Below are 13,385 nucleotides of genomic sequence, written 5' to 3'. Positions count from 1 at the left end.
TGTCTCCTGTCCAGTACAGAGTGTGTTCAGCTTGTCAAATTTACACAAATCTCCGATCCTAGCAGTGTGACTCTGAAGTGCTGTACGTTATGTTTGTAAGTAAGTAACAAACACAACAATGCCGATGAAAGATTTTGCACCGTCAAAGGCTCCTGCAGTAGCTCCCAAAAGGCAGAGGAAGGTGCTAACCATCACACAAAAAGCTTCTGGACATGCCAAAGGAAGGTAGAAGTTACCGTATTTTCCAGATTATAAGGCACATTAAATGAAAACATTCAAATAAGTCAAACTTTACTCATTTATTCCTCTACTTCCGTACCATTGATTCATTATTGATTCATTAATGTTGAATTCTCGGGCAGCTGCTCTATTCCCATGTTCTGGAGCTGAAAACAGGGTTTGATCTTTGGCTTCATTCTATGATACTGAACTTATTTTTCTACGAAGGTTTGAACTTTGAGAGTTTAAACAAGTGTGTAAATGTTCATGCCTGTCTGAGAAAAGAGTATAAAGTGTGTAGTGAGGGGTTTCTTAAAACATCTATAACAGTTGTAAAAAAATAAAAAAATAAAGTTGGCTACTTCGCGCCTTTCACCTGTCGCGGTTTGTTTTTAGAATGTAACTCCCGCGATAAACGAGGGACGACTGTATTTAAAAAGTGCTATATGTCAGTTAACAAGCTGGATCAGCCATTCAACTTGGTTGATCATCAAGGCCCCACAAAGCCTTTCTGTGACATTACCCTCACACAGCATTGATTGGGAGTCCTCTGTCAAAGTTTCTGTTTGGTTCTAAAAAGCTGATGATTTTGTGATACTCTGCTCTGAGCTGCTTGGGTCTTATTTCCACGGTTTGCCTTTTTGACGTTTGTCAGAAGTAGACATGGGGTGTGGTTTTGGTGCACGCCGATCTATTGGCTAAGAACAAAAGACCTACTGCTCTCCCTTCCTCAGTGGAACTTGAGCTTAGTGGAGCTCAAGGGTTGTAAATATAAGAGGAGAGGAAGACTGTTTACCCTCATTCCTAGTTTCTTTGTTGTGAAATGGCTGCAGGTAATACAGAGGTTAGCACGGTCTTATTTGGTTTTTGGCAAACTCCACCATGACTTTCCTGTCTCGGGGTGAACGGAAACCCATCACTGGTCCCTGTCATGTGGTTAAGCTAGAGATTCATTGGGTTTGTACAGAACATCTGATTTATTACAGAGGTTGTGGGCAGGTTAAAAGCTGTGGTCCTGGTGATTGAGCATGCGGTTGTGTGGAAGTTTGGGAATGCACCAGATCACGGATCAGAAATGAAAGGATGAATCATTATCAGTAAGAGCCTGACGACCAAACTCACTACTGTTGTTTCTCTTCAACAGTGTAAACACGGGTAGGTTAAGTGACACCGTGTCCTTGTTGGACTCTGTAAACAAGGACACAGTGTTGTCTGTTAGCATGCAGAGCTACAGAACCTCAAGGATATTTGGCACGTAGACTGGAGCAACTAGGGATCGAACCACCAACCTCCTGAGTAGCATATGACCTGCTCTGCATCCTGAACTACAGCCGCTCCATACATGCTTGCAAGCTTGTATTAGTAGATGTGGTGCAGCCCAGCTAGCTTCTATTTGTGCTGTGCTCCCATAGAAGGTAGCAGAGGCAGCACGTTGAATGTGTGTAGCTTTGAGAGTGTTTGACAGATTGTTAACATCAGTTCATTTTTCCCGTTTCTCTGCCAGGGAGAGTGAGAGAGACAAGGAACATTTAATGGGAGGAAAAACAAAGTTTCACAAGGCTGCTTTTCTTATCTTTTAACATCAGACTTGACAGACATATGAAAGGATCTTTCGCCTCCAACTTACTTTTTCTCACCGCTATCACAGACCTCTCCCATCAGGACTTCATGAGGTGCAGATGCCATCATTATTAAGTGTTTCATGTGGTTTGGTTTCACTGTTGCTCCACTGAGAGAAGCCTTAGCCTCAGCTGCTCGCCCTAACAAATCAATGGGAAAAATATCCTGCCAGTGGGATTACATATCAGCAACAGGAGAGAAGAGCCTCAATTAATTTAGTGCAAACACATCTGAGCCCGGTGTGAGGTGTAACAGGACTCTGCTCTGAATATCAACTGCAGTTTGTTATCAGCAATGCCACTGTAAATCTTCGTTGTTTATTAGCCTTCCCCAGTAATGACAGGTTAGGCAGTCCCACTACACAGAAATACACAAAATGAGAATCTGCGACTTCTAAAAGAATTTAATTATTTGATAGTGCTTTGAATTGCTGTAAAAGAGCAGAGGCTTTATCAGAATCATGTTCCTTATTAGGTATTTATCAGTACTAAAGTGTCTTATCAGGTTTGGTTATTGCAGCGACCTGTTTCTAGATAACATACATTTGGGAGTTTTGACCATTCCACAAAGACAGTTGCTTTCTGTTTCATGTAAACTATCTTTTTTGAATTGGAGCTAATTGTGTAAACGGCATTACATTTCAAAGGACACCTATCCTTAGATTTCATCTTCAGAATCAGAGTAATGGCTTCATGCACGAACAGTTTGAGAAAACCCAAATAATACTTTCTGCTGGCAGCGTCTCTAAATCATCACAAAGTTCTCGCTTTGTCTTTGGGAGACTGCAGATGTACAAGATGTGTGATAGTGTGTCTTTAAGCTAAACAGAGTGGTATTCATGAAGCACTTTTTTTGTTTGTTTTTTTTTTGTTGGCTTATCGGAGCGGTTTATGAATCTGGGCGGTTTCTTTATGTCGCGTGGAGATGCACATGAACGCCAGGTAACAGAATTGTTCCAGAACACTGGGACATGCAGGGAAAGGTAGGTGTTGTTCCCAGCTTCTAGGGTTACCACAAATTAGCATATTTTCTGCACTATAAGGCGCACTTAAAATCCTTTAATTTTCTCAAAAATCGTCAGTGTACCTTTTGTATGAATTCTGGTTGTGCTCACTGACCTCGAACCGATTTTATGTGCTACACGGCGCTCAAAACATGTCAAAAAATGTTCTTGTGCGACTTTGCTAAGCTACGAAGCCGCACCGCTTGATGGATTGTCAGAGCATTACGGCTACTGTAGTCAGGAGCCTCGCGGAGTAATCTGGGTCCTAAACTCCGTCACTTTCAGGTCCCAAAGTCAAACGAACACTGCAGCATCACTGAGAGTTAAAATCTGTCTAAATTCTTTCATCTTTAATAAAATCATCAGCTTTGCTGCTTTACCGGGTGTAACAATTAATTTTAACATCCAGGCATCCATGAAAACAGAATTTATTACATTTCACGGAGTTAGAAGTTAGCAGGAAGTTACTGGAAGTTAGCGCGCTAGTTTTGCTAGTTACCTAAGCATGATATAGCATGTTCTGACTGAGAGATTTCTGAAACAATTCAAACGTACAGCTCTGCTATCACTTCCAACATAAATGTAGACAGAAAACTAAACAGCAGTGGCGTTTGTAGGGTTACTGAAGCTGGGCTAGCTGGTATATAATGATGTGCTACGTGATTGCTAGCGGCACAGCTATGTTAGCATTACACAAACACAGTGAGGGATTCTGGTGGTTAGAGACAAATAGTCGCATGGCAGGATGCTGTAAACGGCCCAAGCTTCAGTCAGGAGAACAACTGAGATAATCCATCCACAGTACGAGGTTAGTCATTAATATACTGCAACAACATGGGAATAGAGCAGCTGTGATAGAATACAGCATTAATGAATCAATGGTACAGAAGTGGAGGAAGCAAGAAGAATGAGTTGAGTAAAGTTTGACTTCTCTGACTTTGTCGCTTAATGCGCCTTATGGTCCAAAAAAATACGGTAATTATCTGCATCTTCATCTCATCATCGTCTCAGTGAAACGACTACGGTAATATTTTCGAGCTCATCCTAACGTTAGTTTTAGTGCTTAAACTATGCAGAAAATAAGATGTTTTTGTTTCTGGATAATGACAATGACCATAAATCATCACATAGTAGAAGTCAGGTGTACAGTTTTGGTTCATTAAATAATTCAGAACTCACTCAGTGTAGCCGTTTTATTAGCGGTACCGTGAGGACTCATTTATTGTTTTTCTCACCTTCCACGTCTTTAACGCTTCTCCATTTCTCACCCTTACTTCCTTTCAGCTCTTGTGAAACTTTTCTGGTCTGATTGTTATCAGTTGTTTAAACCAACTTTCAGCTGCTTCTCTCTCTGTGCCGCTCTGTCAATTTAAAATGCCAATTTAAATTTATGTAACCTCAAATGAATTAATGCGATGATTTAGAGTTTTTCGTAAGGAGAAATCTCAGTACAACCTACACAGATTGGTAATGTTGAAATGCCAGTGACGATCAGTAGGAGACATTTTCCTTTAAGTGCAGTTGCAGCAGTCTTCAAAGGTGTTGGCCACCTACGATGCTTTGTGACTTCCCCCTGACCTTTAACACTGAATCACTGAGCACACAGATGTGAGATTGTGTGGGTAGTTATGAGTACCTGTCGGCAGAGTCACCTGCTTTAGAATATATGAACCTAATGTATGTTGTTTTCACAGCTGAGCTTATTTATCACCTTTTTCCACGTCCACCTGCTCGGTTTGACTCGTACCCTAACTTGATAATAGATTTTTTTGAATTTAAGTAATTTTGTAACAATTATTAAATAGATTCCAGATGACTTGCACACGATGGTGAAGTGGTCCTTTACAAGCTCATTGATATATAATTTTTAATTTTGTATTTATTTAGTTTTTTGGGTGTGTGTAAGCTACTGGGATTGCTCTGATATTTAAAAGATGTTGTTTATCAATGTCCTTTTTCTTTCTGTGTAAACCTCCAGTTTGCTCGCCTCAGAGAGTTGGCAGTTTGAAAATGACGCAATGTTAGTTGCATTGAGCTGGCGTAATGCTCTGAGGAAATGTTGACCACAAGCAGTCAGCTTTAGTCTGGGTTCAATCTTCTCCCCAAGTAAAGATTTCACATGTGAACGTAGTGGGATATCAAAGAAAAGCTACAACCTCACCTTGTTTGAATGAGGATTTGTATCGGACAGTTATGCCACTATGAAACTGACTTCAGCCCTGGAGAGCAGTGGACCGGAAAATAGTTTGACTGCAGTGTCTCCAGTCTTGGATGAACTGCACCGTTAAGCTCATACAGGGATGCGTTTGCTCGGGTCGTTCGCATATCTGCTGTTGCAGCGTAACTTTGGCCCGACGCTCGTAACATAAGTGAGACTGGCTGGGTGGGCATCGTATACCCGGAGTTGGGGTTTTGACCATTGCACAAAATTGTCTCTGAGTCTGTATGCGTGCTGTGGGGAAAACCCTGTTCTAACGTTTGACTCTGTGGTTTATTTTGAGCTTTCTTTTACTTGACGTTCTTAAACTCATTTGCAACTTAAAACAGATCTGCAAGACAAACGTATTTAAGAGCAGCGCGTGAATAAAAGGTTTGACGACATTAAGCCCACAAAGCCCGGCAGAGCCGGTACCAGGACCGTGACCTCGGGTAAAGTGAAAGAAAGTGTTTCTAGTGTCCAAATCAGCAGCACTGTTCCTGTAATCAACATTTAAAGCTTTACTGGGAAACCGCAACCGAGGTCCTTCATCAAAGCACCAACAAACTTTGACATGAAGGAAAGCGAACTTTGTTTGTACCTGCTCCATCCACCACTGTTTGCTTTATATAGATAAAAATCTGCAGGAAGTCTCCAGAAGTTGTGTTAAAATATGCAGATTAACTGTTAACTTACCAGGGGTGGGTCTAAAGGGGGGCATGGCATGCACTAGACCATATTTATTTTGAAGTTTTCATAATATTTTTCAGACTGAAAGGGAAATAATATCAAACATTGTTAATTAAATCGCGTTAAAAATCTAAAAATTAAACTGACGAGAGGGATTTTAGGTTAGGCGGTGAATTCTTGTTGGTATTAATGAACGTCTGCTCCATCATAATGTCTTGTTTTCAGCAGCACAAACTTTGCATCAAAGCACAGGGAAAACTTCAGTATGCTGCTATGCTCACATGCTCCTTTATAGGCTTACAGGCAGAAACTCACTCATTGACCTGCACACTTAAACACACAGCCAAACGCGCACAATGACTCATAAAGCTTTCCAGCAAGACAGAGTAAACATGCTTTTTTTTTTAAGGCCTCAGTTTAGATTTCATATTTATTTTACAGTTAATTTTGAAGGGGGCGTATTTTTTTCTATTCTGAATATTTATCATTGCTCATTAATAAGACAAAAGTATTTCTTATCCGATTAATCGATGGAATAATTGATAGATTAATCGATAGCTTCAGCACTAATTTCATAACCAAACCGCGTCCATGCTTCTCAGCTAACCCCACGTTTAGAAAAACGCTCCTCAATTTCCTTTGGCTGGTTCTTCTGTGTTGCCATGGTGACTATTGGAAACCGTCATGTAAAGCAATTAAAAAAATATTGCAGTAAACGGTGTATTTTGCAACGGCACAAAATAAACGGGGAAACGAGAGACGTTTTAATACCGTCATCCACAACGTCATCACATCCCAGTCTGCAGTTGGCTTTGGGAGGAATGAAACCACTAATCAATTAGAGAAAGAAGATGATGATGATGTTGTGTCTGGTGTTCCAGACGATGATGCATCCAAATGGCACTGATGATGATGCAAATGTGGAGTTGGCTGCATTGGGTTCTGCCTGTCCTGTGCTGGTGTCGCAGTCCCCGCTGTTCCACTGCTGTGGACTGATGCTGTCATAGGCAGCTAACCATCGTGCTCATATGAGGTGGAATCTATGTAAACAGACTGAATAGTTAATACAGGTATGAGGCTCGGTGCTAAAGAGCATTGATCAAAAAATTTAATGGCAACCTGAATCTTCTTTGGCGTTAGACAAAACTGGAGCAGCCACAGGATGTTTCAGTGAACGTAATATGAATACATAGATAAAAATCTCTGATGCAGAGTTTTTGCTTCAGTTAAGGTTTTATTGCATTAGGAGACAAAGGCATTCAGTATTGTATCTCCTGGATGAGGTGTGTGTTCATCTGTATGTGCGCAGATGCACACAAAGATAGTGGTAGTTTATGGGTGAGTGTGTGTCTGTGTGCCTTTAAAAGAGCATGTGATGACGGCAATGGAGAGAGACCAGTCAGTATTCTCCCAGCGCAGATCTGAGGTTTGGCCTGTGCTTTGTTGCAACATTTCGTTTCATGTTCTGATTGTGTAGATATTAATAATTAGTGTTAATAATAATTCAGTGCCCAGCCTAACAGCCTCTGGTCAGTGGCTTACTGGCACGTGTGCTTTTATTGGCCCACAAAAAAGAATGAGCTTTTTATATGCATGTTATTTGTTACTGCAGTTTAATATATTTTATATTCGTTTAAATCTGCAAAATAATCTACTAAAGCCTTGAATTAAGACTCCATGCCCCCATTTAGATTCACTCTCTGCTTATCGCAGGTGACACTGGCATATAAAGTAAAATAGCTGCTGTCAGCCTTCAGCAAGCTGCCTGGTCAGACTAAGTTAGCAGTTCAGCTGTGTATGTATGCTTTCATTGGAACAGCTGTGCTATGGATTTACTGCTGTGTAAAACAAATGGCAGAAAGTTCACATGAGTTTGCACATGATGATTCATGAAGGACCTGCATGAGCTTTTTCCTAGGAATAAAGGTTTTGATGGTGATTACAGTAGAAGTGTGGGTGTTTTGGACGTTTCACATTCAATGCTAAACTATGATAGCATCATCTTCACTGCTGCTGCTGTGTTATCAGTGTCTTTGTGGAGAAAGCTGTGGGCCGCGTGAGTTTATGGTTGCCGTAGTTTTATTCACATGCATGCTCCTCAATCTGTTTCTGCTGTAACACTCACGGTTACATGGATTAAACAAAACGTCAGTTAATTGATGAATCATTGCTGCTCTGCAATGCACCAACCGCACATGTGCACCTAGCAATGAACCTCAAGCAGACTTCAAAGAACCATAACAGGAATGACTACTCAGTGCTGTCTCTCCCTGTGTCAGCAGCAGAGTGTAGCTGAGGCCTAAGTGCTCAAAGCTCCTGTACGGGTTTGACGTTGATGTTTCCAGACAAAAGGTTCCTGAGGCCAAAAGTCCAGATACCTTGGATGCAAATGGCTTTAAAGACCGAAGATCATTTTATTTAGACAGTCTACTGGTATTGTTAACAAGACTGAATATGTGGTTTGAAAGTGAGGATTCACTTTGCCCCTGCCTGCTGTGGATTGCCTGAACCCTAACATCTTCCTCTTCCAGTACGGCCGACTGTGGCTGTTCTGCCAGCACAGAGAAAACGCTCCAGCAAATATGCTGTATTCAGCCTGCAGCTTTCACTTGTCAAAAACTGCCAGCCTGCCCACTGCAGTATGTATGAGCAGGATGTGTGTATTCACTGAATGCATGCACACATTGTCCTTTCTGCAGAATTAGCATGAGTGGCTGCCCATATCATAATTAGAGGTTGACAGATAAATGTCGCAGATGAAATATGTGCCGCCAGAAATTCAAAGCTGGGATGCAGCTTGGACACATTTGTTGTTGTGTATTCTTAGTCTGTTATTAGCAACTTGTTATTTCTTTCAACAAACTTTGACTTGCAACACTTTAAGGTCCACTAGAGTGTTGCAAAAAACAGGCAGAGCTCGTTTAGTTTGCTTCACCCTGCTGGTCGGCAGGACATCGACCCCAAATTTGTAAATGCGATAACTCGAGAACGAGGCGAATCTGGACACAAATGATTCTTTTCAGTTCTGTCGTATCAGTGTTTCCTGTGGTGTGATCAGATCTCAATGTGTCTCTTCTCTCCACCATGCAGGGCTCATGGAGCTGGAGACCAGACACCTGCTGTGCACCAGGGAGCTCGATCCATGCCCGGTTCCCAGTAAACAAACATAAAGGGTGGGAACCTTACTGGCCCTCTACTTCCTTTACCCCATACCCAAAAATCGCCCCTGTGGTTATCTTGTCCTCTCCCTTCTGTGGCCCCAGCATGATTGGCAAGCTGAAACAGAACTTGCTGGTGGCCTGTCTGGTCATCAGCTCGGTCACAGTTTTCTACTTAGGCCGCCATGCAATGGAGTGTCACCATCGCATCGAGGAGTACAGCCAGCCAGGAGGAATCCTGCCTTTGTCTGGGCTGGGAGGCAGCATGCGGACCACCTTACGGACAGGCCAGAACCTCAGCATGCCGTTCATTTACAGCAAAGACATGCCGCTCATTTTCATCGGTGGCGTACCCCGTAGCGGGACCACACTAATGCGAGCTATGCTGGACGCCCACCCCGAGGTCCGCTGTGGTGAGGAAACTCGCGTCATCCCACGCATCCTGGCCATGAAACAGATGTGGAGCCGCTCGGGTCGGGAGAAGATGCGCCTGGACGAGGCTGGCGTGACTGACGAGGTGCTGGACGCCGCCATGCAGGCCTTCCTGCTGGAAATAATCGTCAAGCACGGTGAGCCCGCCAACTTTCTGTGCAACAAGGACCCATTTGCACTGAAATCTCTTTCCTACCTGGCCAAAATATTTCCCCGTGCCAAGTTTGTGCTCATGATTAGAGACGGTCGGGCTTCGGTCCATTCCATGATCTCGCGAAAGGTGACCATTGCTGGGTTTGACTTGGGGAGCTACAGGGACTGCCTGACCAAGTGGAACCGGGCCATAGAGACGATGTACACTCAGTGCCTGGACGCTGAAGACAAATGCCTGCCTGTGCACTATGAACAATTGGTGCTGCATCCTGAAAAATGGATGAGGACACTGCTGAAGTTCCTTGATATTCCCTGGAATGATGCCGTTCTCCACCACGAGGAGCTCATAGGGAAAGCTGGAGGAGTGTCCCTCTCCAAGTAAGTAATGCATTCCTACAATTTTCCTTTCCCAGCCCTGTGTTCTGTGCTTTTACTTTGAAAGGAAACGTCTGGTCTGGATAATGTCAATCTAACGTTGTTTTTCTTTTGTTGTTTTGTAAAAATTCTTAAACTATAGACTTTTGGGAGAAAAACTGTGAATGTTTCATGGCAAATGTGATCAGTTGTAGCTCAACTTTGGCTACAGTTACAGTAACTACACTAAAATGTCGGAGTGACACATCATTGGCTGATGTGTCTTTGATCCCTTTTGTTTGTGTCTGCAGGCGACCGTTTTGTTAACATGCAGGGTAAGCTCTTTCATTACAGCACAGCTCTATACGACGCCTTTTCGGGAAAATCTCCTCTTCGTGCAGTTTGCTCAAACTCAAACGCCTCCTTTCTTCACTTGTGTGTCTGTTGTGTTAGGACTGAGTGCACTAATGAGTAAAATGGGTGTCTGTGTGTCTTATGCTGAAGACGCATTTTGGGGTAGTTGAGCTGCTTCCAGTGCTCTGTAGCTGTTACTAGCACAGCGCACGCTGAATCATCATCCATCTGTGTTATGTTATGATTCATTTCCAGCTCGCTGCTCTGAGGATCGTTGACGTTTTGGACATTTAACCCTGTTGGAATGTAGTTTATCAAAGCCGTTTCCCCCTTTTATCCATGTATGTAGCTACAGTTTCTACACAACCTTCTTTCTACAGCTGCATTGCTGAAGCTCTGAAGCTAAATGTTTGGTGATGCAAGAAGCTGTAAATCGTGTCTGGCCCACAAGCTCCACTTGGTGAGCCAGGCTTGTCGTATATCACATTCCCACTGCAATAGAAATGCGCTTGGGAGCGCCCATGTCGACTGGGCTTTCAACTACTTAGCCTTGAGGGAGAGAATGTATGGATTGACTATTAACCTTAAGGTAAAAGGACTTGTTGGTGAGCAATGTGTGAAGTGAAATGTCATGTTCTATTTAATCTGAGTTCTTGATGGTGTTAAAAACAGGGCCTTGAAACGTATCCTCCCTGTTCCACTGTTATATTTCACTACAGATGAAACATCCTGCAGCTGCACACAGTGAGACTCATCATTAGTGACTTGAAACATATGAGACGATGTCTGCATTGCTGCACTGTGAGCACGTTTGCCTAATGGCCCTGCCTGGTGTCAGAGTTGTTTTGAATACTCTGCTATGGGAGGCTGGCCTCTGGAAGTTTTTGAGGAAACTTTTCTCTGTCTGCTTCATATTACCCCCAACCCCCTTTGCTACCACGGTCTTCCTGCCACATGGTAGAAAACACTCCCTATTCTCCAGGAGATATTTAGGCCGCATTTTGTTATTATCCCTCTATGAGAACACTTCCAAGTTTCTGTTTAAAATGCTTTGCGTCTATTGAGCAGTAACTGCCCATCTTTACTGTAATCTTCTGTGAAGACATCCAACTTCCTCTGTCGTAAGATGCGAGGGCCGAGTTCTTTCCTGCCAAATGGAAATTGGTAACCGGCCGTCTTCTTTCTTTTAGGTTTTACATTTACAATAAACAATATTAGTTTTAAGGAACGGTGAACATGTAGGCGAGAGGTCAGTAAAGTTCAGTTATGCCCAGTTTTGAATTGGATAGGATCAGGTGGGTCAGGCCTGCAGCTCATTTCCATTTGTGGACAAAACGCTGACTGCATTCAAAATAATTCATATTCTAAATACACATAATACATCTAATATTTTCCGTGTATACAGTTATTTCACACTGAAAGTTCTTTCCGTTGGAGGGCAGTTTTTCCTCTGCCCTCAACCAGTGCTTTTAGAGCACTGGGATTCTTTATCCAGATCTGAGATGGTTTAAACACGTGTGTCAGTACAAGTCTTTGTCTGAAGGGCTGCTGTGGCACAGTGGGCTGATCAGGTCACCCACTGGTGGGGGGGGTGTGTGTGTGTGTGTGTGTGTGTGTGTGTGTGTGTGTGTGTGTGTGTGTGTGTGTGTGTGTGTGTGTGTGTGTGTGTGTGCGTGCATCTGAATGGATAAATTGATTATTACTCAATGAGGTTAGAGCTCTATATAAACACCTTCACCATTTACTTTACCAAGGAGTCCACACTACATAAGCAGGAGACTGACCTGGGGCCAGTGAGTGGGTGTGAAGCTCTGTGTGCTTTTAAGTGCTTTGGTCAGTAAGGCTGTAAAAATGCTGTGTTAGTAAAGTTCAAATGAAGCCAGGAAGCAAAGCTGGAAGAACAAAAATGCCTACTATAATTTTTTTGTCAGTGTCACTGCCCTGTCATTAAGATGAAGGGAAATCCACGTAACTAGGTTTATGTTCCATTATATTAATGTGGTGTTTAAATATATCCACATTTCTCCTGCAGCTGCTCTATTTTTGCAAAAACGTGCAAGTGTCTTGTTAAAGTTATCCCGTCTATCTCAAATTGAAAAGACACTAACAGATGTATTAAAGCCCTGAAGACTAATTTGTAACTTTTTAAAAAGATTGATACAGTTAAACGTCTGGATTTAGGTTTCATCTTACATTATAAACAGAATAAACCATGATGGCTTCGTGCTTTAAACCAAGCAGTGAAACTAATGTCAGGTGCTTTCATGCGTGCTGTGACGCAGGCTTGGATACAACAGAGACTCCCGAGTGTCCTTCAGCCCTACTGGTACAACTCTGATGACTAAATGACAAAGGCAGAGGTCCTCAGAAAGGCCAAAGTACCTGTGTCTCTCAACGACTTTCAGTTGTGTCCAGACGGTGGAAAAATTCTCCTCAGTGGTTACATCTGAGTTAAACAAGCACCGAGTGCTTAAACCTGTTTATTATACAGGTACAGGAAGCTACAAAACCTGAATAGAAAGAAAAAAAGAGGCCAGAACAGATCAAATGTCCGCACCAGGTAAGAGTGTGGTAAGACCTCTTTGGGGTTTGCTGATCTGCAGCCATTTAGAGCGCACATCAGCCCCTCACAAATTGATTCAGCATCAAACATTAATGAATGGGGACAGGAATTAGAGCCCTGGTGATAATGTGGAGACACTGCTTTGTCCTTTTCTTTGGAACAAACAGAATCAGGGACAAAGTCCAAGATGTAGCAGGAATCTACAGAGTTTACATCACTTTACAATATGATTGATTTAATCAAATGATACTGTTTCTGTTGGTGTCTGTTACCTGCTAAATTTGTTTTTATCATCCAAACACGAGATTTCAGTTACAATGCTGTCTGTCCAGTGAGTAATGATCACGGTGCAGAAAATCATGTCAGTGAAAGAAATCAAAGCAAATGTGAAAATGCCTCATTTACAGTTGCTGCTGATTCGTTCTTCCCGTCATTGAACAGAACAGACGGAGAGAGCAAGACTGCTACATTTTAACTTTTTGTCAGCTACTTTTCAGAGAAAGTGTTACCAAATGGGTTATGATGAGTCACTAAATATAGTGACAAACTTGCTAATTTGGTAATCAAGGGGTTAGGGCTGCTCAATTAATCGAATTTTAATCACGATTACGATCTGGGCTTTCAACGATCATTAAAAATGAC

General features: G+C 42.5%; 1 protein-coding gene across 2 annotated transcripts in view; it reads left to right on the top strand.

Moving 5' to 3' along the window:
- tpst1 (tyrosylprotein sulfotransferase 1) overlaps positions 1-13,385 on the top strand; it is a 44,288-nt gene that overhangs the window by 6,317 nt on the left and 24,586 nt on the right. For both annotated transcript variants that reach the window (XM_005752174.1, XM_005752173.1), the window contains exon 2: positions 8,820-9,850. In XM_005752174.1, the coding sequence (XP_005752231.1) occupies positions 8,994-9,850 (857 nt within the window). In that variant the 5' untranslated portion in view covers positions 8,820-8,993. The remainder of the gene's footprint in view (positions 1-8,819; positions 9,851-13,385) is intronic.

The sequence above is a fragment of the Pundamilia nyererei genome, unplaced genomic scaffold (genome assembly GCF_000239375.1).
Source record: "Pundamilia nyererei isolate P.nyererei 1_Seehausen unplaced genomic scaffold, PunNye1.0 scaffold00347, whole genome shotgun sequence".
NCBI classification, from domain to species: domain Eukaryota; kingdom Metazoa; phylum Chordata; class Actinopteri; order Cichliformes; family Cichlidae; genus Pundamilia; species Pundamilia nyererei.
This window is presented reverse-complemented; position numbering and strand designations above follow the sequence as displayed.